Below are 27,596 nucleotides of genomic sequence, written 5' to 3'. Positions count from 1 at the left end.
AGCCATTGAAAATATCTATTGGCCTTCTAGTTTGGTAATCTCCTAGGCAAAACTGCCACTCAAATGGTCTGTTTTCTAAAGAACTGTGAAGTTCTTAGTCATCTTACATTCTTAATTCTTCTGTCCTTTTTACATTGCTAGAAGGCAATGTGACTCTAAGAAGTTTAATGTTTCTAACCTCTAGGTCACATCTTTTCTTCCTACCATCCAATTCCAGGCAATCATTAACTATTTTTCTCCCTTCTTGGCATTTATGCCATATTTGACCTGTGAATATGTTACATGTAAAATAGAGCCTCTACCAACACACACACACACAAAAAGCCATCCAGGAAGCTTATGTAGTCATAATTCAGTTTAAAATTAGATAGTAAGCCTAAATAGCTCTTAAACAGGAAATTCATGTCTAAGAGTCAGTACTTGTTGACATTTATTTTATATTTACTTCTGAGTTATCTAATTTTGACAATTGATTAGAAATAGCAAATGACACAGTCTGATATTTTGAAGAAATATACTAAAACAGAACTGGCAAAACACACATGCCTGATGCTGAAAGGGGCAAAGACTGGTACAGATCTGTGTCCACACACTTCACACCAGCAATTCTATGGCGCAAACTACCAGTTGTTACAGATATAGGCAGTAATATCATAAACTCTACAAACTGGAGAGGATCCTAGAAATCTAGTCACATCTCTTTACCATTTAGAGTCTTATGAATTTCTCCTTCAACAATATCTCACAGTGAGGATTTTGTCACTGAATGAACACAAGAGCTACCTCATTGCCTCATAAGGAAGCTTGTTCCATTTTGTAAAACATTTTTTAGAAAGCTTGTTCTTAAAAAATCAAAAACTGCTTACTTGTAACTTCAATTTATTGATTCCAACTCATTTACTCAACCAGCATTTAAAGAGTAACTATTCTATGTAGTAGACAGTATTTTCACAAACACATCTGGCCTTATCCATCTACAAAAATATATCTATGAATGTGAATAAAAATAAAACACTAATTGCCTTTCCTTTGTCACTGTCTCAATTTCTTCATCCTTAAGTCTCAGTACTACTTACCTGAATCAAACCTCCTAAGAAGGAAACAGCTGCAGCGATACCAATCCTTTGCATCTCAAAGTCAGATAAACCCAGCACGCTTGTGTTACTCTGTGTGGTGAGGTTCTGGCTACTTGAAAGGACAAGACGTTCCACTGCGTTGGCTGATATTAGGGATGTCAAGGCAAAAGTGCCTAAAAGGAGTGGAAAATCTCCTATTAGTAAAAGACTCAATAAAAATTGTTGGAGTCCACCATTAAAGTAGAATCCATGCAGATTTTTAGAAAAAAATCTCCTCTGTACCCCCACTCCTCTTCCCTTCTCTTCACTTTGTGGAATAAACAGAAACTTACCTATATAGACACATAGTCCTTCAACCAGCTGCACATATCTACTTGCTATTCCCTCCCAGGCCATACATTTTCCCACCTCTGCAGACCTGCATAGAGAATGTTCTCAGGGCAGGGATTAAGATCATGGACTGGATATGAATCCAGCTCTTCTCTTTATCACTAATGTGACCTAAAGCATATTACCCTGAGTCTAAATTGCCTTATCCATAAAATAGGAGTCATGTATACCTATATTTCAAAGTTTTGAAGAATATAAATAAGATGATAAATATGAAGACCTCAGTGGGCTCAGTGGCGAAATATGAGTACCTCTTTGCCTAAATCTGGGGCTCTGTGCTTGATATGCTTGCTCTTCTATTATAAATCTAACTGTGCAAACCCTCTTGTCTTTCAAGGTCTGGCTCCAATCCCATATTCAACAAAGATCCATCCCAGATCCTGCAAGCCAGGTTTAATCTTTCTATTCTCTGTGTTTTCATAGCAGAGTAGATCTTTATTATAGTATAACAACATGCTGTGGCCCATAAAATAATTAAATATAACATTTCTGTCTACTGTAATTAGATAAGTTTTGATGTATTTCCCAAGAATTTTCCTGGCCACACACAAATATGGAACCATTTTCAGTGTGTTCTCTTCCTTCTAGGAGTTCTGATGCCTGTCATCTTGGCATAGCATGTCTGAGAATGCAGCCACATGAACAGAAAAATGCAGATTCTTACAGAGAGGGCTCAGTAGATTTGTGTTAAAGAAACAAACTGTGGTATTGTGCAAACATTTCCTCTGGTTCAAAGACCTTACTTTGCTCTTGGTCATTTATGAAAAAGGGCCTGTGGCAGGATGTAGATATCCCAACACAAAGCATGCCACAGCATAGAGCAAGAGAAACATGAATCAAACAGAAATAGTTTTCAATAGAATCTCAATACAAACAAACCTAACCTTAAATCCAAATGCTGATACCTCAATCTCTTTATAAGTATTCCTCACCAATGGGGTTGTTATGAAGTATAAATAAAATAATGTAATACAGCATATATCATAGTATATGGCATGTAGATAGCACCAAAAAAAAAGATAATTGTTATTTAAACTAAGATCAGTTTAATTAAGAATTAAACTGACCATGCTCTGTCATGGTCTGTTATTCTACATTCTTTGCTGTTCCATTGAGTTGATTGGACATAAATGCATATAGCAAATTGAATACAGTTCTCTTAGGGAGCTAAGTCAGTCTCAATAAATCATCAATAAATATTAATCATCATATTCACTGTCCTCATCATAAAGTATGAAATTAAGAGCACATCAAGGAACAAATATATCTAATGACTGGAGACAAGATTCTGGCACCCAGGATGGACACCACCAAGTAGAGAATATTTGTCATAGAATCTGCTCTTGATAAGACATAATTTTTTCAGGATATGTTACAACAGAATTCCTCAAAGTCTGATACTCTTGAGAGTCAAAATAAAAATGTACTTTTTATTTTAAATCTCATAGAACATAGAACAAACTGATTTTACAAAAGCCACTAAACAAATGACTATAAAATTAAAGATGATATTCTGGAATTAATTTTTGAGTTTAGGCCTACCTTTCCCTGGATTTAGAGAAAGATAGGAGGGAACTGAATAGTAAGAAAGGGCAGTTTAAAATTTTTCTTGTCTACGGCCATGCCACCCTGAACAAGCCCGATTCCGTCTGATCTCGGAAGCTAAACAGGGTCGGGCCTGGTTAGTACTTGGATGGGAGACCACCTAGGAAGAGCAGGTGCTGTAGGCATAAAAAATTAAAAAAAAAAAATAAATAAGGAATTGTAAGCTGACAGGTCCTTGCAATCTGTGAGGTCAACCAAGGGTTGCCTTGTCTAAAAAAATAAATAAAATAATAAAATAATAAAAAAATAAAATGTTTTCTTGAGGAAAGTAAAGTGAACCTCATCTGCATGTGCGTCACATCCCAAAAACATCTCCAAAGAGAGGACTTGCCAGCAATGTACGCGGAGATAACCATCTGTGTCAACATAGATATGGGAGTACTGCCTCTTTAGAAGAATGATGCTTTGCTGCTTCCTACACAGTTGAGAACAATCAAGAATATTGGAGCTGTGGGGGACTATGTAAGGATATTCTGTATGACATTCTACCTTCTCTGTCTTATAGGTCTCACCCTTGTCTTTACCTCCTCCCTACTACTTCTCTGCTCTTTCCCTCACTTTCTCAACTTTTTACCCTGGTTGGGCTTTAAGCCTATGAGTGGGAACATTAAATACCACTAAATCTATATAGTAGTTTAACAGTACTGTGGGTAGCAGGACCTAACAGAGAAATAATACAGGCCTCAGATTTGGACAGGCCCAAGTTCAAATCCCAGTTCAGCTGCATAGTAGCTTGTGATTTTGGTAAAGTTACCTAACCTCTCTCAGCTTCCTTATTTGTAAGATGATAATAAAATTTTATAGTAATAAAAGTTGAGTAGAGATTCAATGATATTTCTTATATCGAAAAAAAATCTAGCACAAGTCCTACCACATTGTAGACCTTCAGTAAATAAATGTTTCTTACTTTCTTTTCTTCTGAAACATTCCCAGTACAGTCTCCCTAATGTTTTTTCTAAATGCTGAATTGACTTTGCTCTTTATTTTTTTTTCTAATTTAAAAGATGAGTATATCCCATAAATGGTCGCATGTGGGTTACCTTAGACAATTCTGTTTCTACTGAATTCATACTCAGGTTTCTGTACTTTTATGTTTTTTCCAAAACATGTTCTTCGTAAGTCACATAAAGTAATGAATAATTTGTTCCTTTTTAAGATGTATATATTATAACTAAAATAAGAAAGTTCAACTTTTTGAGCAAAAGAGCCCATCTGGTATATTTCACTCTGGCTTTTGGATTATTTCCTTTTAAAGAAAGCTCTAACATAAATTATTATTACACTTAGCAATTCATTATTGTATTTTGGCTAGTTAAGTTGCAAGTAAAATCCCAGATAGAGTGATTTTTCCTGATGAAAGCAATGTCAGCCTCTTAATAATAATGTAAAAGTAGGAATTCCCATATACATATATACACCAAAATAAAATACAATAAAATGATTTTAAATAAAAATATGTTCTCTTATTAAATGTCTGCAGAAACTTTTTCGAGAGATTCAATTGGTCCTATGTTTAAGATCATGGGAAGGTCAAAAAAATAATTAGTTTGTGGGGGTCGGCAGAAAAAATGACATAGATGACAGAGGTTTTGTTTATCCCTGTTGTGACCACTTCAAAGTTGGGACAGAAACACATAGAAGACAACAAGCGAAGTCGCCTGGGATCTAGATGAACAGAAGCACTACAACTAGGAAGAGAAATAATTAATCAATCTGCAATGGTAGAAGGTAGGAGAAGGCGAAGATATGAGGCTGCTCCGTCCAGAGCTGCTGAGTGGGACAGAGGCTATGGAAGCAGCAGCCAGCAGCTGCAGATGCCTCTTAAAGGGGCAATGTCCACAACCAGGCTTTCGCACTGATGGACCTGCTCCTCTGAGCACCAGTGCCTGATCAGCTACACAGAGGACACCAAGGACTTAAAGGAGGACCCTGAGTTGTAGAGTGATGGTCAGAGGTGAGGCTCTCTCCTAGGCAGAAGCGCTAGCAGGATCCATCTGTTCCTCTGTTGAGCCCTCCCACTCCCAGTGTGCAGAAGCAATGACACCATAGCTGAGACTCATCAAACTGAATAACAGAGGTCTTTCTGCCCAGAGGAGTCCCTGAAACTCCACCTCCCAAACTCACAGTTCCACCCAAGCCACATCCGGTTGTGTCTTTAGCGAGTCCAGTGCTCCTTGCTGAGCAGAGCCAAGACTCACTGATGGCAGCTACTTCCGTTTCTGGTGTGGCCTCTTGAAGCAACTATAAGCACGGCATTTGTGGATTACTTGCTGAATCTTAACAGGTGGCCCCAGAAGGGCACCGGCTGGAGCTAAATTTGACCTTCAGTTGAATCCCTCTCAGGACTGTGCCACTGGATATCTACCACACAAAGCCACACTAATAAGACTGGGAGACATAAGAGCTTTGCTTAGTACATAAAAACAGACACAGAAAGGCAGCCAAAATGTGAAGACAAAGAGGCAGAAACCACATGAGAGAAAAGAACAGAGATCCAGGAATAATGGTATCAAGCAATCTAACAGATGCAGAGTTCAAAACACAGGTTCTAAAGATGCTCAATGAACTTAAGGGAAGTGTAGATGAACTCAGTGAGAATTTTAACAAAGAGATAAAAAACAAAAATGGAAATGGAAATTTAAAAAGGGAACCAATTGGAAATGAAGAACACATTGTCGGAGATCAAGAGTATACTAGAGGGAATCAAAAAGTGGATAAAGAAGAGGATCGGATCACTGATATAGAGGATGAGGAAGCCAAGGACACTCAATCAGATTGGCGAGAAAAAGAAGCCGAGACTATAATAATAATTTAAGAAGCCTATGGGACACTATTAAACGTAAAAATATCTATGTCATAGGGATCTTATGGAAAACAAGAAGGTGAAGAGCTATTTGAAAAAATAATGATGGAAAACTTTCCTAATCTGGTGAAGGAAATAGACATGCAACTTCAGGAAGCTCAGAGTCCCAAAAAAGATGAACCAAAAGAGGCCTGCATCAAAACACATTATAATTAAAATGCCAAAAGTTAAATACAAAGAGAAAATCTTAAAAGCAGCAAGAGAAAAACAATTAGTTAGCTATCAGAAAGCTCCCATAAGACTAGCAGCTGATTTCTCAAAAGAAATTATGTAAGACTCAACATGATGAAAACCCAGGATCTACAACCAAGAATTCTTTATTCATCAGAGCTATCATTTTGAGTCAAAGGACAGATAAAGAGCTTCCCAGACAAAAATAAGCTAGAGGAATTCATCACCACCAAGCCACTATTACAGGAAATGTTGGAGAGATTTCTTTAAGAAGAAAAAACGTGTATTTAAAACTGGAATAAAGAATGGTAATAACTACATTCTTATCAACAAGTACCTCAAATGGAAAAGAATTAAGTGCTCCAACTAAAAGACAGAGTGGCTGAATGGATAAGAAAATGAGACCCCTATATATGCTGCCTACAAGTGACTCACTTCAGATGAAAAGACACACGCAGACTGAAAGGAAGGGGACAGAAAAAGATATTGCCTTGATGGACCTAGAGGATATTGTTCTAAATGAAGTAAGTCAGTTAGAGAAAGAAAAATGCCACATGATTTCACATACATGTGGAATCTAAAGAACAAAATAACAACAACAACAACAAAAGCCGTAACAAACTCATACATAGAGAGAATATTTTGAGGGCTACATATGGGAGGGGGTTGAGGGGGGACAGCAAAAAAGGGCAAAGGAATTAAAAACTTCAAATGGATAGTTACAAAATAGACACAGAGATATAAAGTGTAGCATAAGGAATATAGTCAATAATGTTGTAACAAATATGTAAAAGGGAAGAGAGGTACTAGATTTAGTGGGGTGATCACTTTGTGAGTCATATAGATCTCTAATCACTATGCTGTACAACTGAAATAAATATATTATTGTATGCCAACTATAATTGAAAAAAACTCATTAAGTTTTACAATGTAAATACAAGCAACTAATTGTCTATTATATTTCAATAATGCCAAAAATAATTAGTTTGTATATTTCCCCTTATATTAATATTATTATTCATAATAATATTTGTTAAATAAAAAAAACTTACTTAAATGGATAATTACTTTACCATGAGGCAAAAGGATAATTGTTTCTAAAGGATTCTAAATATGTTGTGACAAAAAAAGAAATGAGAAGGACCAGCTGACTCTATCCTTTAGAAATAAAGGCAGAAATTAAATACCTTAAGCATTGATTGTGTGATAACATGACTATAGTTAAGTCTGTAAATTATATGTTTTTTGAGATGTATATTATTTACTCAATAAACTACATGGTTTCTATAGCTATTAGTAATATTCGTTAAATACAGAATCTTATATAAATGACAATTTCAAAACCATGCCAACAGTAAAGTATTTATAGTAATTCTTTAGGAAATAAAGTGGATTGTATAAATGTACATTTAGGTATGTACAAAGTTGAGTGGTTTTGAATTCTTAAAGTAATTATGAAAGGTTTTTTATTTGCCTTTTTCCATCCTTTGTTTAGAGAGCAGGATAATTTGCAAATAATAGACTTCAAGAACCTTTATTATTGTACTTTTCTAATTTTATATCAGCACAAAGGAAAATCTATTCTTGAGCAACTGGTTGTAAAGCAAAGTTTGGGCTTAGTTTTGAGGACAACTGGGTTTTAATCCATGCACCCATAGTTTTATCCATGCTCTTACAGAAAACTTTCTGAATTTGGGGTTCTTCTTTTCATTGTAAATATGCAGATAATAATGTCTATTTTAAAATATTGTTTTGTGACAAAATAAGATAACTTATGTAAAGCTCTCAGTAAAGCATCTAATGAATACTACATCTATGGTTCTCAATTTTAAATACATAAATATAGATACACATACTCATACATATATACATATTACATATTATTTACATATATACATATATATATATATCCTGAAGATCTTGTGAAAATGCTGATTCTGATTCAGTAGTTCTAAAGTGGAAACCAAGATTTTGCATTTCTAACAAGTTGCCATATAATGCTGAACTTGCTGATTCGTGGAGCATATTTTCGGTACTAGTGTTGCAAATGACTCATCACTGTTAATCCTATCCCCACAACAAAATTATATATCAACTAACTTTTTATATTAATAAAACCAAATTTACATAAATAAGACATTATTTTACGGATTAATTTTTGCATGATAAAATGAATATATCAATGGGGTAGGCAGAATTATGGTTTTCTAAGTGTATCCATGTCCTAATCCCCAGATCCTATGAATATATTATGCTACATCGCAAGGCTGAATTAATGTTGCAAATGAAATTAAGATTGCTAATCAGCTTGCCTTAGAATAAGTTTATCCTGGATTATCCAGTTGTGCCCAATGTAATTATAAAGGCTCTTTAAATATGGGAGATGAGTCTATGGCCATGCCACCCTGAACACGCTAGATCTTGTCTGATCTCAGAAGCTAAGCAGGGTCAGGCCTGGTTAGTACTTAGATGGAAGACCACCTAAGAAGACTGGGTGCTATAGATGTAAAAAAAATATATATATACACACACACACACACACACACACACACATACACACACACACACACATATGTATATGTGTGTATGTGTGTGTATATGTGTGTGTGTGTGTATATATATATGTATATATACGTGTGTGTGTGTGTGTGGTGTAAAAATATATATATATATTATGAGATATATATATACACATATATATGTATATATATATATACATATACATATACATATATATGTGTATATATATATATACATATGTATATATACATATACACATATATATGAGATGGACCAAATGATTAGAATCAGAGAGAGATTTGAAGATGCTACTCTGCTAGTTTTGAAGTGGAGGAAGGTACCATGAGCCCAGAAATGCAGGAAGCCTCTAGAAGCTGGAAAACTCAAGAAGGAACCCAGCCTTGTGAATATGTTCTGCTATATTAAGACTCATTTTAAACTTCTTACCTATGAAACAGTTAAATAGTAATTATTTATCTTGTTTTAAGCCACTAAACTTTTGTAATTTGTTACAACAGAAAAAGGAAAGTAACACAATCAATAACACAAACTGACCACTGAAGAAATAGACACAAATGGTAGTACTTACTTAAAGGCAGAGATCTTACAAAACAAAAAATAAACAGAAATACTTCTATGGATATTTCTAATTACAAGTATTTGTATTATTAAATATTAAGGTATCATTTTATAATAATAATAGCTTTTATTACATATTGTTTTGTAGCAAGTACTAAATCAGACACTGTACATCAATCATTTCAATTCACAGTACAATCATATAATTTTTTTGAATTTTAATATCAAGAAAGAAGCAAGTAGACCTTTAAAACTGCTCAAAGTCATGCAGATAATAAACAACAAATGAGAGATACATCCAGGACTAACTCCAAAATTCATGTTTTTAACCATCTTGCTCTATTATGAGGCTACCGTACTTGTGATAGTTCATTTTGTATTTGATAATGGAGAGCTAAGCAAGGTAAGAGATATATTAAAAAGAACATTATAAAATCTAGCTTCAAAGAAACCTAAAAGATCATTTAGTCTAAATATTAATTACAAGAAAAATATTTTTCAATATATGTCACTAAATTTTACATAGTCTTTTCTTTACCCCTCAAATTACTCACTTTCTCCATTTCACTATAAATTTAGAACATTTGTCCTTTTATGATCTTTTAACAACTAAAAATGCAAAGTCTTTAACAATAATATGTATTTATTATTAATACAGCAATAAATCACAATATGGATTGAGTATCTGAGGAACAGAAAGTTAAATGTCTTGCCCTAGTATTGATGCTTTCATCAATGTTAGATGTTTTCAGTTATAAAGTTAGAGATGTAATCAATAACTAATAATCACTTCTGAGGTCCCTTTCCTTAGTAAATCATTAGTAACATGAGAAGTATAAACAGAAACAGAAATTATTACCTGTGGCAACATGACGTCCCATTCCAAATATGGCATAAATGATGGCAGGAAACAGAGACCCATATAAACCGAACACTGGGTGCACAGATGATAGAATGGCAAAAGCCAACCCTGTGAAGAAGACTGATGTAATTAAGACCATTTTATAACCCCAAGGTATAGTCTATTACAAAGTAGAATGGATATTGGTTTATTTAATGACAAAAAAAAACAGAATTTAATTATTCTACTTGCTAATGACAGAGTAGCATTATTGTCCTAAATAACAGAAAATTTACAAGTTTAATTAATTTTTAAATAAACTCTAGTTATACATTAAATTGTTGAAACAGTGCGAGATATTTTGGCTATACTTAAAATACATGAAATGTCTACCAATGAATAGTCCTTTCTTTATTTTTAAAAATCCACCTGTGTTGCTTGTTTACTGACTATGTACACATAAAAGTCTGGTGAAATAAATAAAAAGTGAGTATAGAAGAATCAGTGGCAGAGACTGCTCTAGGATTTTATACAGGCACATGAAAGGCAGCAATCTGGTTGTTGGGAAGGATGCTGTTAAGGACAGGTTAACTTTTGAATGCTAAGTATTCCCCCATCCCCACCAAAAAGCACTTCCTGTCATTTATAGAATAAGCAACTTTGAAAAAAGTATTGTAGTTATTGTATTGGTCATATGGAAAGCTTTTAAAATAACTTTTCTCATCCATTTTCAGGTGAGTTATCTGATAAAAATTACCTATCAAGAGACAGAATACCAAGTGTTTTCAAGTAAAATGTGACCCACATTTCAGAAGATCACCCAGACCCACTAAATCAATGATAGGAGAAAAAGATCATGCAGCATATTTAACAAAAGCATCTTAGATTAATCATACGGACACTAAATTTTGATAAATGTGATAAATACCAACAGGAGAGGAGTTGGGCAGAGGTAGACCTATTTGGCTACTTGCAAAAGGCACATGGAAATACAAAGCTAGAAGCAGCCAGATGACCTCCTCTTGCTTTGTGAATACTTACCTCCTATTTATCTGTTTGCATTATGACAATAATACTTCCCTTTCTCTTTCTTTCATCCCCACCTCCAAAAGCTATAACAAAATTAGTTCAAAAATTGAATTTCTGTGGATCACATATTGCTATAAATTAAAGTGGGAATAATTATATAAACATATTTAACCAAAATCTATAAAAGATCTCTAGACCTATGTATGCAAAACATCACTTCAGTAAATTCTATAAGAATAACCTCAAAGACCAGAAATCAACCAGACACTTTCTTTATATTATTTGATACTGATACTGAGCTTTCAGTTTAAACAACAGTGTTGTTCACTCTCAGTGCAATCTATTTCTCTGCTAATATGGCAATGAACAATAGCCAAAATAGAAGAGGAATAAACTAATTCAGATGTACAGTGCTTTATAAATTCATTTACCCTTTCCACAAATAAAAACGACCAGCCCCAAGCTATTCACCCACACACATCTTCAAAAATGAGAGAGAGCTTGATAAAGTTTTCTTTTGCTGCTTCATTTACTATTCTGAGTCATAATGTAAGCTATATACATATTATCACACGCACATTCGCACAATCTAAAATATATTAAATCTTCTAAAATAATGAAGATATTAACTAGTTACAGTTACTTATATGTTGGAATTATCTATACTCTTCTCTATGTTTAGTAAAACAGCATTCAATTCATGAACAGAATTACAACTCTCTAACACTATTAATTTGGGGGAAAATTGCTGTAAATGCCGATAGATATTTGTATTACTTAATCTAAATATCTAAAAACAATACTTAGTCTTATTTAAGTTAGATTAGGTAATACAAATATTTAACAGTATTTACAGAATTTCCCTCCCCCACCACCATTTAATAGAGTTAGAGAGTTGTAATTCTGCTTTTGTTAAACAAATGTCCTGTTTTATTAAATATAGAGAAAAAAGTACCAACAAATGGGTATTAGTGTGTGTGGGGTGAGAGAGAGAGAGAGAGAGAGAGAGAGATTGGAGAAGGGAACAAATGCTTGAGATGTTTAGATGACTAATTATTTTTAAAGATCAAAAATCATGTATTAGTAATGCAAGTCTGAAGTCTGCTATATCCACACACACAAAAAAGGATCTCTAGAAAACTTTGAAAGATACCATTAAAGTTTTGCAGGTGTAGTAATGGTTAATAAATTGGAGGAATACAAGAGACTCTATTTTCCCAATTCAATATCATCAGTGTTTTCAGGGCCTGTGAACACTGCCAAACTTTCAAATGTCTCTAAGTATAAAGTTGGACATTAACCACCAGCACCCCTTGCCCCTCCAACCCAGACTGCAGCTAGAATAGCTTCCCTAGATAGATCGCCTGACCCCTGAACAAGGACCATGAAAGTAGATAGGCAGCTCAGTGTCTGCCTCTGCTCCTACTATGATATCTTTGTTGAATTAGCTAGAGAATGACAAAGTAGCTACTGGTAAGAAAGAGAAATGTTTATCACAGAGAAGATGATGCTTTATATTTTAAGATACCAACATTCATTTCACTTTCAGGACAGTTTTATCTAAATTTACATAAGAACAATTATTCAGAATATCAAGGAAAACTGGAACTGCAAAAGATTGTGTCTAGAAATTGAGTTATATATCCAAAGTTGGGAATTGTGCTAAATTACATATAGAGAGCCACTCTATTGAAGACTTCATAATATGTCGGCTTAGTGACTTCACCTCTTAATTATGAGGTCAGGCAGATAGGACCTACAGGCAGTGGTTTTACTCCTATCAGGTGTGACTACAAGAATAATAATATTTTATAGACTGTAGTCTTTGGTTATGGAGCTTCAATTACTACCCAGAAAACTACAACTAACAAACTCAATGGAACAAGTAAGTATTCCAATAGAATTCACTGGCCCAGATGTCAATCCTTTTTGTTTTAATTTTTATTTTTCAATTAGAGTTGACATTCATTATTATTTTATATTAGATTCAGATGTAGAGCGTAGTAGTTAGACATTTATATAATTTACGAAGGTACCACTCAGCATAGTGCCCACCTGGCACTATATATAGTTATTACTATATTATTGATTATATTCCCTAAGCTGTTCTTCACATCTCTATGAATACTTTGTAACTATCAATTTGTACTTCTTAATCCATTTACCTTTTTCAGTCAGCCTGCCAACCACCCTCCAATCTGGCAATCACCAGTTTGTTCTGTATGTGTGTATGATTCTGTTTTCATTTTTATTCATTTATTTTGTCCATTGATTTCACATATAAGTAAAACCATATGATATTTACCTTTCTCTGTCTGACTATTTCAGTTAGCATAATAGCCTCTAGGTCCATCCATGTCATTGCAAATGGTAAGATTTCATTTTTGGGGGCTGCATAATATTCCATTATATATATGTACCGTTACTTCTTTATCCAATCTTCTTGATGAGCACTTAGGTTGCTTTTGTATCTTGGCTATTATAAATAGTGCTGCAGTGAACATAGAGGTGCATATATCTTTTCAAATTAGTGTTTTGGTTTTCTTCAGATAAATACCAAGAAGTACATTTGCTGGGTCATAAGGTAGTTCTATTTTAAATTTTTTGAGGAACCTCCAAACTGTTTTCCATAATGGCTGTACCAATTTGCAATCCCACCAACAGTGCACAAGGGTTCCCTTTTCTCCACATCCTCCTCAACACTTATTGATCTTTGATTTATTGATGAGGTCGTTTTGACAACTGTAAGGATATCTCATTGTGGTTTTAATTTGCATTTCTCTGATGATTAGTGCCTTTGAGCACGTTTTCATATGTCTATTGGCCATCTGTATGTCCTCTTTGGAGAAATGTCTACTCAGGTCTTCTGCCCATTTTACAATTGGATTGTTTATTTATCTATTATTTATTTATTTGTTTGTTTATTTGTTTGTTTGTTTTGGTGTTGAATGATATGAGTGCTTTGTAAAATTTGGATATTAACCTCTTACTAGATGTATCACAGGCAAATATCTTCTTCCATTCAATATGCTGTCTTTTCATTTTGCTGATGATTTTATTTGCTGTGCAAACTTTTTAGTTTGATGTAGTCCCATTTGTTTATTTTTTTCTTTTGTGTCTCCTACCAAAGGAGATATATCAGAAAAAAAAAATTACCAAGAGCAATGTCAGAGAGTTTACTGCCTATGTTTGCTCAGAGGATTTTAATGTTTTTAGGTCTTACATTTAAGTCTTTAATCCATTTTGAGTTTATTCTCATATATGGTATAAGAAGGTGATCCAGTTTCATTTTTTTGCATGAATCTGTCTAGTTTTCTCAACATCAATTATTGAAGAGACTGTCTTATCACATTTTATATTCTTGCCTCCTTTGTCATGACCATGTAAGTGTGGATTTATTTCTGGACTTTCTATTCTGTTCCATTGATCTATATATCTGTTTTTAAGCCAGTACCATGCTATTTTAATTACTATGGCCTTGTAGTATAGTTTGATATCAGGTATTGTGATACCTCCAAATTTGTTCTTTCACAAGATTGGTGTGGCTATTCAGGATCTTTTATGGTTTTACATAAATTTTAGGACTATTTGTTCTACTTCTGTGAAAAATGTCATTGGTATTTTCATAAGGATTACACTGACTTTATAAATTGCTTTGACTAGCATGGACATATTAACAATGTTAATTCTTCCTACCCATAAGCATGGTATATGCTTCTATTTATTTGTATCTTCTTCAATTTTTTTAATGATATAATTTTCTGAATAAGGTCTTTAACCTCCATAGTTAAACTTATTCCTAGGCATTTTATTGTTTTTAATACAATTGTAAGTGGTACTGTTTCCTTAATTTCTTTTCCTAATAACTTATTATTGGTTTATGAAAATGCAACCTATTTCTGAATATTAATTTTGTATCCTTCTACTTTAATTTTTTTATCAGTTCTAACACTTTTGGTGAAGTCCTTAAGTTTCTCTCTATATAGTATCTTGTCATCTGAAAAAAAATGACAGTTTTACTTTTTTCTTTCCAATTTAGATGCTTTTTATTTCTTTTTCTTATCTGATCACTGTGGTTAGGGCTTCCAACACTATGTTAAATCAAAATAGTGAAAGTGGACATCCTTGTCTTATTCTTCATCTTAAGAAAAATTATTTTAGTGTTCCCCAATGAGTATGATGTTAGCTGTGGGTTGTCATATATGGCCTTTATTATGTTCCCTCTATTCCCACTTTGTTGAGAGTTTTTATTAGAAATAGATGCTGGATTTTGTCAAATGCTTTATCTACATCTATTGATGTGATCATATGACTTTTATCCTTCATTTTTTAATGTGGTGTACCACATTAACTGATTTGTGGCTATTGAATCAACTTTGCATCCCAAGAATAACTCTAACTTGATTACGGTATATGAACTTTGCAATGTATTGCTAAATTTGGTTAGCTCATATTTTGTTGAGGATTTTTATATCTATGTTCATCAGAGTTATCAGCTTATGATTATTTTTATAATGTCTTTGATTTCGAATCAGGGTAATGGTGGCCTAAGGTAATGAGCTTGAGAGTCTTCCCTTCCCTTGAAATTTTTGGAATAGTTTGTTTCTATTTATTAGGTAGATGTGCTATGTCTCCCAGTCTTGGCAGGGCGGCCTTATGTAGTAGATGTTCCGTGGAGCCCAGTGGCACTATCTTCCTGGTCGACAAAGCTGGATATTTGCAGGAGTGTCCTTTGTGTGGGTTGCACATGAGCTCCTATTGTACTTGATACATGATTGCCGCTGGCACATCAGTGGATGGGATTGACCCTCAGGTTTACTGGCTATGAGGATTGGCCACAACTGTAGCATGTGAGCTACTTTTGGGGGCTGACCCCCTGGAGTGGGATTTGCACCAGCAGGCTCTGGTGTCTACTGAGACCACCCTTTGGTGTAGCACTTAATGCACTAATCAGGTGGTGCTCTGTTTTGGTCTGAAGTCAGCCCCCAGGTATATTGGTTTTTAGGGTCTCTTGCTAGGGGTTACCATGCAGATCAAGATCAGCCTCTGTCTGTGACCAGCTTGGGCACCTGGTCAGAGATACAAAGGAATCCACAGTTGGTTACTGCCTATGCTGGACCTGGAAGCACATGAGAGAGGCCATGCTGCAAATCAAGACTGGCTGCCACCTGTTCTTGGCCTGGGGCAGCTCGGTAAAAGGTGCAGGGCGCTTGGAGGACCACAACCACCTGCTGGCTTTCTGTAAGTCTCAGCTGCTAAAAAAGCCTCTTGCTGTGTGTGAGTTGGGTGGGGCGAGGTTCCCCCAGTGGAGCCAGTGGATTTCACTAGGCCAATAAAAATTCAGATTTGGCCATGTGTGGGAAGGGCTTAATACAGGAAAGATGGTGTCTGCCCATCAGCTACACAGGAGAAGGGCCCAGCATAGAGAAAATGGCAGCTGTCTCACCAGCTCTCACCCAAAAGCCACTCAACTCACGTTCTCTCTGCATGTCTCTCGCACTTTTCAAGCCTCAGTTCCTCCCACGGAGCCCAGGATGAGTGCCTGGGAGTAAAAGAGTCTTGTGTGGGCCCTTTAAGAGGACACCCAGGTTACCAGCAGCCTTTCATCTCACCCAGATGGACAGAATGCCTGGTGATTTTCACAGCCAGATGTTAGGGGGCTCCTCTTCCTGGCACTGGTGCTCCAAGCTAGGGAGTGAGGTATAGGGCTGGCAGCCCTCGCTCTTCAGGGGGCACCTCCGCAGCCTAGATATATCCCTCCCAATTCTTGACCGCCCTGTGTGGGTATGGAACCAGCCAATTTCACATCTCTGCCCACTCTAGTCTAAAAGTGGCTTCTTTTTTATATTTTTTAGTTATAGCACTTTTGTTTCACTAGTCTTCAGATGGTTCTCAAGGTTTATTTTTTTTATAATTTAGTTGTAATTTTAATGTGGTCATGGGAGAAGGCAAGTACAGTGTTTACCTACTCTGACATTTTGACTGGAATGCTGAACATCATTTCTTAATGGGAAAAGGCCATGTCCACATTTATATATGTTTCTCTCTTCTACTATATCTTCACCCATGTTACTGAAATGATAGAAAGATCAGGGCTTGTCTCAAGGTAAGCTCTTATATGTCTCTTTCTTTTTCATCCAAACCTTAGCTTTACAAAAAAAAAGGAGCACCTCTTTGATCTCAGACCTAAACTGTTTTGCTCTGCTCCAGCTTTGCTAGAACTATGCTGGGACACTGGTTGCCATTCTCTAAATGTTACCAGTGTATATAGTTCCCTTCAAATCCTCTCGAGAAAAAGAGTGGTTAATAGGACCTGATTTTTTTTTTAAGGACATTTCATATAATACCATATATCTGTAGCTAATCAAGTCTTGCCAGCTTTTTAAGACTGCCACTTTGTTCTCTATATTGATCCAGGTTTTTACCACCAAATATTTATTTCATATTTTAGTATATAGATAGAATTATAACACTCTTCATGTTCCTAAATAAAAACACAGAATTCTTTGGCAGCTCTCTACTAAATACAACCTATAAGGCAGAAAGTGGCTGAAACCAACATTCCACAAATTTTAATGAAGACAATGTTCCCACCCTTACATACCCACACCAGGCAGATATTGTAAAGGATGAAATAACAAAATCATATTCTTATGTACTTTTGTAAAATTTTTGAGGTAGGAAAATATAACAAGTCACTTGTTCTACACTTTTCTGTCTCTTTTCAAGAACATAGCAAAAGACTGTGTATTCTTTCACATATTTTTTTTAAATAGAAATAAAGAAATCTAGGAAGACAGATTAATATTCTTAAAAACAACATAATTTGGTGGCAGTAAGCACTTCCAAGAATTGAATATAATATCTTTGTGTGGGCAATGATAAAAATTATTTCCCTCTGATAACTGTTTGTTGTGGTCTTAGCATAGTTATTAGCAAACCACAGTGTAATCAGCTGTCTGGTTCACAGCATCGGCATGCTCAGGTTTAAGCAATATTACAAGCAGGTCTCCCAGGGTAAATTTACGTGTATTCAATACCACAACCATATGAAAACAAAATTTCCATAAACACATTTTCTTGGTTCACAGACAAATATTATTAATCAAAGAGGAGTAAGCCTGATTACAGATTCACTGCAGCCTATTATTCCCTTTTGTTGCTCCCTAGCTTTTAGTAAAGTCTCATCCAAACATTTTATCCATGTGTCACCTCTGACACATGATAAAAGCTATTATTCACTGATATTCAGCCAGTATTAAAGTGAATCTCCCCTTCCTCTTTCATCCCAAGCTAGTCTAGCAGAGGGCAGTGAGAGGCTCTCAAGGGACAGAGGAGCTCTGGTATAGGTAATTTTTCCCATTAGCAGAGCCCTCTTCTGCCCTCAACCAGAAACTTTATCAAAGAAAATTACATGTCTTCATGGGACGGGGCAGCCTGAGAGGTTGACTTGAAAGGAGGATCAGGAGTTTCATTGCCCAATGTGAGCCCCAGTTCCACTTAGGTTATTTCTGTTATACTCAAACCAGAGAAGAGAAAGCAGTGAGGAGTGAGGAATGGAGCCTAGCAGATACAGTTCTGAATTTTGCTTAGCAGTACTAAAATTGGGGGCAAGTCACCTAATGTTATGAGCCTTAAACTCCTCTTCTCATGAAAATATATAGTACAATATATATCTATCTTGCTGTGTTTTATAGAATTAGGAACAATTAGTGTAACACATTTAAATCGTAGTAACACTCAAATGCATAGTTAAGATGATTAGAAGTAACCCAACTTAAACCTAATTAGGCAAAGAAAAAAATGTGTTTGTACATGCAAGTGAAAAGTCAGGGGTATACTAGCTGTCATAAGGATTCAGTTTCTCTCTGCTATGTCCTTTGCTGGGTTGGCTTCATTTTCAGGCTGAGAGGCCCTTGGAACCTGTAAAGGTGTATCATCTTTACTGTCAGTAGTCTCATCACAAAATATGTCTCTTCCTTGAAGGTCCCACATGTGTCTTGGGATCTAGACTAATTAGACCATTCAAGTCACTTTCATTGCCACTATCATTTTAAAATAAGAAATGGCTGACTTGTTGTGTAGTAAATCCATACTCTTGTGCCTACAGGGCAAATCTCATCCCTGAACCAATCACTGAAAGTGGGCTAATTATCATGACTTGCACCACAAGCCTTCACCTGGACCAATGACTGTGTCTGGATATAGCTCTAAACACTGTTGTCTATTAGAATCTAGGACAACTGAAAAAAAAAAAAAAGAACAAGAAAAAAAAAGAAATACAATGGCTCAGTGTCTGGGAACTGCTCCCAGAAAAAAATCTGATTTTAATTGCTTGAGATGAGACCCAGATATCAGTGTTCTTTAAGCCCCAGGTTAGTTCTAATGGATCCTCAAGGTTGAGGATATTGGTCTAGAGGGACTCAATCTACTGATCAGCCTGGACTCCGTCACTAGAGCCAAAATTAGAATCTCACACAAATCACATGTACTAAAAATGGATGAAGGATTATTCTCCAAAAACAATATGAGACATAGTTACTAAAAGAAACAAAAATGGACCCTAGCTGGCAGAAACAGCTATATAAGCCATATTACTATATAAGCCACATATCTTCACACTCGCTGCCTATCTATTTTGTTGCAAACGTTACCAAGTTCTGGACACCCTAAAAAGAAAAGTCATGATTTTTCTATGTGAATAGGCCTAAATATTATAGGAAACATTATTCTAAGTGCAGAAATATGTAAATGGCCCTTTAATATATAAATTTCCATTAATTACATTTATTAAAAATGAAAAGGAAATCAGAAGTGTAGAGTAAATCCTGGAGCTATGGTGAAAGATGGGTCATGGGACAAGGGGTACTGATGAAAAGGGGAAAATCCAGCAGAGTGTCGCTAGCTCCTGGGTATATTTTTATGGGGGTCAGCGCTAGTATAGTTTAGACTTATTTAGCAATATTTGGCTGCCTTTGTTTCTGGAGAAGAGAAAAGTTGCTGTCAGGGAAACAGTGATTAAGGGAGTCAGGTTAGAGATATGTAGCTATTGCTAGGGTTCTGATTTCTCAAGGCTGAGACCATGCCGGGAAAAAATCTCGTACAAACATTTAATTTTTGCAATGCAATGTGCTTTACAGATTTCTACTTATTGTTCCACATGTCACTAAGCTGCCCTTAGGAGTACAATGAAACTCAGCTTCCACACATGTTTTTGTGCCAGTAATGCTACATCTTCTACATAATTATAAGGAATATTCATCTTTTGTCTGTAGCCCAAAACACCGTGGCAGCATAAAATTTTCATGGTTTAGGAACAAAATTCTAGGTGATCTCTTGGAATGCAAGGCAAAACATTTTTACATTGCTCCCTAGTTGAGTAGGTTCTTACATGTCAAGTCATGCGTTTTAGATCTCTACCCTGTCTCGATGCTTGATTTTCAGGTTGAAAACAAAAAAAAACTCTTTCCCTTAAAGTGGTTATTCAGGCTAGAATGTGACCTAAATACTCTAGAGACCAGAGTTTTATACTGCTTAGTTTGCCAACCATGTTCATGACATATTTTAAGTCAATGACATTTTCTAGAATATTTGCTCATCTTCAAGATACATTCTGTAGTGATGTCCTATAAGATGTCAGTTAAAGAACATTGCAGTTGATACTAATTTTAATGCTTCTTACCTGATGTTAGTAATGAGAGATCTCAATTTTTAAAAAATATTTTTAAAAATACAAATAGTTTCTAAGAAATATTTGAACATGGTGAAAGAATTATCTAAAGTTTCTTTTCTCGTTTTTCTTCTTTGAAATGAGCACATCTACACTTATATTTATTTACTTTGGGGACAGGCAATCACTCCTACATCAGTCTGGTATAGCCTATGGACTCCTTTCCAGAATACTTTTTAAAACTAAGTAACAGAAAATATATAGGATTATAAATAAATAAAGTATATTGGAATATATTAGTGCAGGTTCACAGACCTGAAGGTTCTATAAATCTAAGTTGAGAATCTAATCTTATACAATCTCTATATAAAGGCTTTATTCACAAGTGAGTTCAAGGCATTTTTAAAAAGCGTGTTAGAAGGTGTATTGGCAGGGGATACAAATTTAGATATTCATAGAGCTAGTCAGGTAACGGGAGTACTGGCAGGCAGGGTGGCAGTGCCTGTATGACTGGTGGCGATTGTGACAAAATGTGAAGTGCATGCCCTGTATAAAGGAAGTAGCCTTTATTAAGGTCTAACAGATTTTTGCCACGTGGGAATGGCAAATCTATATGGCTATATATTCTCCTTCTTCAAGAGAAGGCAAGCATCTGGATTTTTATATGGACTATACTTATTAATGATGGCTAGAGAAAAAAATAATACTGGGAAAAGGAAAGATATCTTTTACCAGATTTTCCCAGAGGGCTGCAAACTCACAACTTCAGAAAAGTAAGAGGAATTAGAAGAAATTAATTACTCATATTTTATGTATTTTTTTTACTATCAGTATCTTTATTACATTTATTTTGAAAACATAAGAATTAATTTAAGTGTAATTCTTTCCTAGATTGGTAGCATGCTGCCCAAGAAAATCAGAGGCTTCAGGAGCTAAATTGCTTTTAATTATTCCACCAAATGTTTATTGAAAACCTGCTTCTATGTGCCAGGCATATACAAGTTGGTAAGAATATGAAGATTAAGACATTGTCTTTGTTCCCGGAGCTTACAGACCAGTGTGGAAAGAGTTATATCAAAAGATTATAATGTAATCTGTTAAGGCCAATCATAGAGATATGTAAAAAGTACAAAGGGAGTAGCAATGCCTTTCCAGGAATTTGAGAGGGATTCTCAGAGGAAAGATCTCTTTGAGTAGACCTTTGCACCAAGGGGCCCAGATTATTAATGATCCGATAAGTTATTATGAAGAGTTGGGCAAGAATTCTGAATAGGAAAGCGGAATGTTCAAATTTTTATGATCATTTTGGCTGCACTATAGAATATGGCCTACAGAAGGAGACAGAGTAGAAAATGAAGCCTTGAAAGATGAGAATTTCAATAGTTTAGACAGTAAACTATAGACGCAGCAGGAGGCAGGAAGGAAGATTACTTGGTTGGAAAGATATTTAGGAATAGAAACAACAGAAATTGGTGGTCGGTTTCATGCTAATAGTCAGAGTGGCAAGAGAGGGAAGAGTTGAGAATGACACTTGAGAAGTAGTCTAGAATAAAATTTAGAGCATACTCCCTGGAGCCAGACTACTTGAGTTCAAATCGTAATTCTTCCACTCATTTGCTGTGTGACTTTAAGCAAGTTATTATCCTCTCTGAGCCTCGATTTCATATAAATGTCAGTATTCTTATAACAGTGTTTACAGTTGTGCCTGAACATAATAACTATTATTATTATTAATTATTATAATTCTGGTTAGGATGGTGGTATCATTCAATTTGTTTTAGAAGATTAAATATTGCATTTGAAGTGCTTTTAGAAGTGCTAGCTTCGCATAGTTGAATATGTGAATCTTGGGTTGAGAAAAAACTTCATTAGCACTGTGATAAGGATTAGAGCCTCTTATTTGTAAAGATGAAATAGCCTAAGGCATTTTGGGGGAATTCAACAATTTTATATAATTCAATTGTGCTGAGTAACTGAAAAACTGCTTCATATATCAGTAGAGCAAAAACAGATATTTGTTTCTATAGTTTTGTTACGATGTGAGAACAAAAATTACCCTTTTTTCTTCTAATTTTCCTAAAGAAATGGAGCTGGTAATTATTGCCAATATTGTATTCACACAAATGAAAGGTAATAATGTCTAAATGCCTTCCTTACTCTATATTCTACTGTAGTTATTTTCCTTTACACTTTATCTTTGAGTCTAAAAACTGTGGGGATGAAACCTAAATGTAAAAATAATTTTAAGAGAAGGATATTTGTATCTTTATAAAGAAATACCTTCTGTTATTAATAACAGTGGTATTATGAATAAGTCTAGTTATTTTGACACTGTAGAGCGTAAAGTATAAAATGGTAAGAGTGTTGACTTTGGAATCAAGTCCCGACTCTACCGCTTATTAGATATGAGGTCCAGAGAAAATCACTTACATTTCTAAGCCTCCATTTTCTCATATGGAAAAAGAATAGACTGCTGTCTCTTGAGATTTTTTTAGGATTGGGGAAAATAACGTATATAAGGGGCTTAACGCAGTGCCCCTTAAAACAATGTTATGATATTTCACCTTTTATCTCTCCATAGTGGGTAAGCATGAGAAAGTTTAAGAGAATTGTTTTAAAAAGAATAGGTACTTTTAGAACGATGAGTCTTTTTATATATCAACCAAAACCTTTAAGGTCTTTTTAGCTATGAAGCCTTGTCCAAGCTCTAATAGACTTCCAAAAGAACCAGCAGCCAGAGCCATAAATTTCTAAGACAAAAGGACTGAGACAACGTTGTGCTTCTCATAGTTGGAGGCTAGCCAATATGTTTCTTCATCACCAATAAAATAAATGAATCATAAAATAGTATTTCTCAAAATCTATATCCAAATAAAAGCCATATAATTAATTACCAATGACTTACACATAAATGATTTCACTAATAACATATCACAGGTATCTTTATCACATTATCAAATTTCTTTATTGACCTGATATTTTACAAATATGAAAAAAAAAACAAATTGTTTAAAAAATATATTTGTCTTTCATTTCACATTAAATTAGAGCAAAGATTTATAAAATATACTGAAATTATCTGGTGAAAAAGTCCTTATAAATTCATCTAAGTTTCAAAGTACATAGTAGTTTCTCATTTTCAATTTAAAATTGAATAAAAACAAGGCTGAAAATGCCTTATCCTGTTATTTGCATTGAATTTTTATGAAATATTACTATGTTTTGATGTTGGCAAAATGGTCACTAAAAATGGAATACAAGACAATTCAGAAAAATGGAATCCCATAAAATATGATAGTATTATGGATCTTAAAACCACCACTATATATTTTCCTTATCACACTAAAAACATAAATATACAAACCACTTTGTTTCACCTACAGAATAATTCAATTAAGAGTGCTTATAATTTAACATCAGGAATAATAGTTTAAGCCAAGGGGGTAGTAAACTGCAAAGAAACATAAATCTACAAAGTATATGCTACGGAAAGTATTCCACTCTCTCAATCCTGAAAAGGTAGTTCCTTTTTTTACTACAGAGAGGAAATTATTACCTAAATTAGTGGAAAAAATATGAATTTACCTTCAAGAAAAACACACACACACACACACACACAAAAACACACATGTTCACACACAAGTGCACACTAGAAAACTAAGCACTTTTCACAAGAGAAAGACCTATCTGAATCCAGAATATTATTTAGTACTTGCCTTGGGAAAATTAAAATTAGACTTCTCAACAGTTTAAATTTCTTATTGAGAAATAAATGCAGTGCATAATGTGTTACAGAATAAAATCGACATGCACAGTGAAACACATAAGCTCTAAGGGCATACAAGATTCTCTTTCCAAATAATGATCTTGGCAAAGAGCCTCCTTTATGTACAAAAACTATGTTCCTTGCTTATAGCAGCTCTCCAGGCTGCAAGAGGTAATTGTGTGCTGCTAACTCGGTTTACAAATGAAGTGTTCAAGCCAGGAGATATTTTATAGTTTAATTCAGTGAAAGCAGAAAACTATATTAGCAAGGTCAAGCTGTAATAACTCATTCTCCAATAATTACTGATCTCGTACTGTTATATAGTATGAATTTTAACATTGCAAATATGTAATGTCATTCAAAAATTGGTTCAATTACTAATAGCTATAAAAATAGCAAAAAAAAAGACAACTAGTAAAACATACATAGTTATACAGATATTCAGTACACAAATATTCAATATGTTTATTCTCCCAGAGTCAATTAAATATCCATTTCATTAGCTCAGTTGTAGATCTGAGGTTACAATATTCTTTCACTAAAGCAAAGTAACTTTATTCTGCATAAAATGGGAAAATCAAATGTAGTACATTACCTTGTGTCACCTGTTGAATTGCCAACATTATCCCAGACACGGTATCTGGAAGCAAGTTTTCTTTCAGATTGTAATGTGGCGCCCATTCCAAAATAGGTAGCCGCCTTATACACCACTGTTTAAAGTCTTCACAATGGGGGATATGCATCTTGTTCCAGAGCACACTTTTCTTATTCCTCTTTGCCCCTGTCATTTTTCAGATTACCTCTTATAGAAGTAAACTTTAGACAAGCAAACAATCGTTGCAGAACACCTCCTTTCAGCACCAGGCTCCAATTCGTCTGTGGTTAACAATGTCAAAGCTATTCAAAAAATAAATCAATGTAAGAGAAGGTCAGAGAGAGAGATTAACAGAAGCATTTAAATATATGCAGCCAGGCTGTATATCTAATTATGGTGCAATTAATTATTCTAGATAAAAAATATAGATTAAAACCTTGAATTCTTATCTGAATGAGATGGAGAGAAGTGGTTCCTGTTAGTGTAATATTTTTCCGGTCTTGGAAAAGAAATGGATTCAGTGTTAAGTTGGTCTACAGCTTTCTCACCAATAAGTTCCCTTATATTCACTCCAGTCTTATTTTTTGGAGGGGGCTCCAATCCCAATGGCTAATGTAGTTTTGGGCGTGTGTTGGAAGTGGGCTGGGTTATGCTAATAAAATCAGGAAGCATTCAGCTAGTTCAGTCTCTCTCTACAAGATATGTAAAAACATAAAATTGCCAGAGGAGTCTGTTCTGAAAAGTAAAATCAGAGAATCCAGACTTATTTCTTTGAGAAGTGTATATTTTCAATATTATCAAATGACTACCAGTTCTACAAAATTCAGAAATATCAAAGAGCCTTGCTAATAGCCTTATCTATTTTTATTCTGTGGGAGATGAGATTTCCATTCATACAGAAACATTCAGACAGACACTGCCCACTCTGGGAACAGAATAGCCAGTTCTCATAAACAAACTGAAATTTCATCTCATAAGCATCACAATGAACAAATATTGGTGGCAACCATTCTTCCCTGTCTCTGAAACTACTTATTCAGTTTTCTCTATTTCTCCAAGCCATACAATTCTATCACTTATAGTTTTGTAAGTGAAATTTCTTAAGGATTAACATATGGTTGAAACTATTTTTTGAAGCATCCTCAACTCTTTTGTGATGCTGCCCTCTTTTCACATAACTTATTTTGCGGGGAGTGGTCTTTTTTTTAGAAAGGGTATTACATTTTATAATAAAACAAACAGGATGTCAAATTTTTATTTTATGATTGTTACCCCCAGCTTCAGAAGAAAAACCATAAATACAATGATGAGCTATGCTATTTAGCCAAAAAGCCAACATATTAACTAAATTTGTGAGGCCAAGAAAAAGAATACAATGTTTATAGTTTCCTGTAGCCCTTTTAATGCCTATTTGTCCAGACAATAGAAAGTTTCTGGAAGCCTTCAGAATAACAAAGTACTTGGATCCGTTGGCTATTTCCAAGGTCCCCTGCTCTACATTTTCTCATTGCTTTTAAGTTAAGATGAAGAGCTTCCCTGTCAGCTTTCCAAAGATGGTATCTCTGGTTTTCTGTCTGTGTAAAAATACCTTTCTTTTTCAATCCAATGAATCAGAATTATGTAGCAATATATGTATACTTCATTCATATGTGCAGAATAGAATTTGCCTTTTATTTTTCCAATTGTTTGCACTGTGTTAAATTTACAAACTTTTCATTAATTTAGATTTGAAATCTCATTAAAGACTAAGTTGTATAAATTGGTATGAAATGTAAACTTACTACATAAGTAAATTTATCTTTAGTAGAGATATTATGTTGATTTTTCTTCATAAATAGCTACATTTAACTTTGTATTATACATTTCAGTATATAAACAAGGAAACTTAGAAACTACAGGTATACTGAGTATATATTACTTTTATAATCAAAATTAACAATAAAGATATTTTTTCAAAACATCTAGTTCACAAATTCAGATCTATGCTGACAAAATGAGAAGAATAATTGAAAGCTTGACTAAAATCACCAATCAACAGCAATGATTTGTGTAATATCAGTCATTTTTTGAAAACTTCGTGTTACACCCTGAACAAGCCTGATCCCATCTGAACTCAGAAGCTAAGTAGGGTGGGGCCTGGTTAGTACTTGGATGGGAGACCACCTAGGAAGACCAGGTGCTATAGGCGTAAGTAAGTAAGTAAATACATAAATAAAAACTTTGTGTTACATGTTGGTAATAAGAAATTCACAAAAATAGGATTATTACACTTGAAAATGAATCTGTATTGAAATACCTAAACATATTAGTGCCAGCAATTATTATAAAACATCCTAAGACTAGGAGGGAGCAGAAATTACTTCTAATTCAAGGCAAAATGAGATAAATTAATAATTAAGTTACACAATAAGTATTATGGGAGCTCACATGAGGAATAGTTGAATTCCCACTGAGAAAAAAGTCTTCTCACTCTGCATAGACCCTCTGTTCC

General features: G+C 34.6%; 1 protein-coding gene, 1 non-coding gene and 2 pseudogenes across 9 annotated transcripts in view; 3 read left to right on the top strand and 1 right to left on the bottom strand.

Annotated features, from left to right (window-relative positions):
• The window catches only part of SLC26A7 (solute carrier family 26 member 7), a 139,181-nt gene extending 113,508 nt beyond the window's left edge, over positions 1-25,673 (bottom strand). For 6 of the 8 annotated variants that reach the window (XR_005653639.1, XM_039866383.1, XM_039866387.1 and 3 more), the window contains exons 1-4: positions 25,542-25,636; positions 25,106-25,407; positions 10,064-10,174; positions 1,077-1,249 (exon numbers count right to left, since the gene is read on the bottom strand). Coding sequence is in view for 7 of the 8 variants with exons in the window: in XM_039866383.1 (XP_039722317.1) it covers positions 1,077-1,249; positions 10,064-10,174; positions 25,106-25,298 (477 nt within the window). In the remaining variant the exon portion in view is untranslated. Of the gene's footprint in view, positions 1-1,076; positions 1,250-10,063; positions 10,175-25,105; positions 25,408-25,541 lie in introns of all 8 variants that reach the window. The other 2 variants (XM_039866384.1, XM_039866386.1) reach the window with 1 other exon arrangement.
• Positions 3,078-3,196, top strand: LOC120605486 (5S ribosomal RNA). Its single transcript, XR_005653640.1, has one exon. It is a non-coding gene; the product is annotated as a 5S ribosomal RNA (ribosomal RNA).
• Positions 8,493-8,611, top strand: LOC120605494 (uncharacterized; annotated as a pseudogene).
• Positions 25,674-27,178: 1,505 nt separating the features above from the next.
• LOC120605490 (uncharacterized) lies at positions 27,179-27,292 on the top strand (annotated as a pseudogene).
• The last annotated feature ends 304 nt before the right edge of the window (positions 27,293-27,596 follow it).

Source organism: Pteropus medius, unplaced genomic scaffold (assembly GCF_902729225.1).
Source record: "Pteropus medius unplaced genomic scaffold, Ma_sr-lr_union100, whole genome shotgun sequence".
Taxonomy (NCBI): domain Eukaryota; kingdom Metazoa; phylum Chordata; class Mammalia; order Chiroptera; family Pteropodidae; genus Pteropus; species Pteropus medius.
Note: the sequence above shows the minus strand (reverse complement) of the source record. Positions and strands in the feature narration are given on the sequence as shown.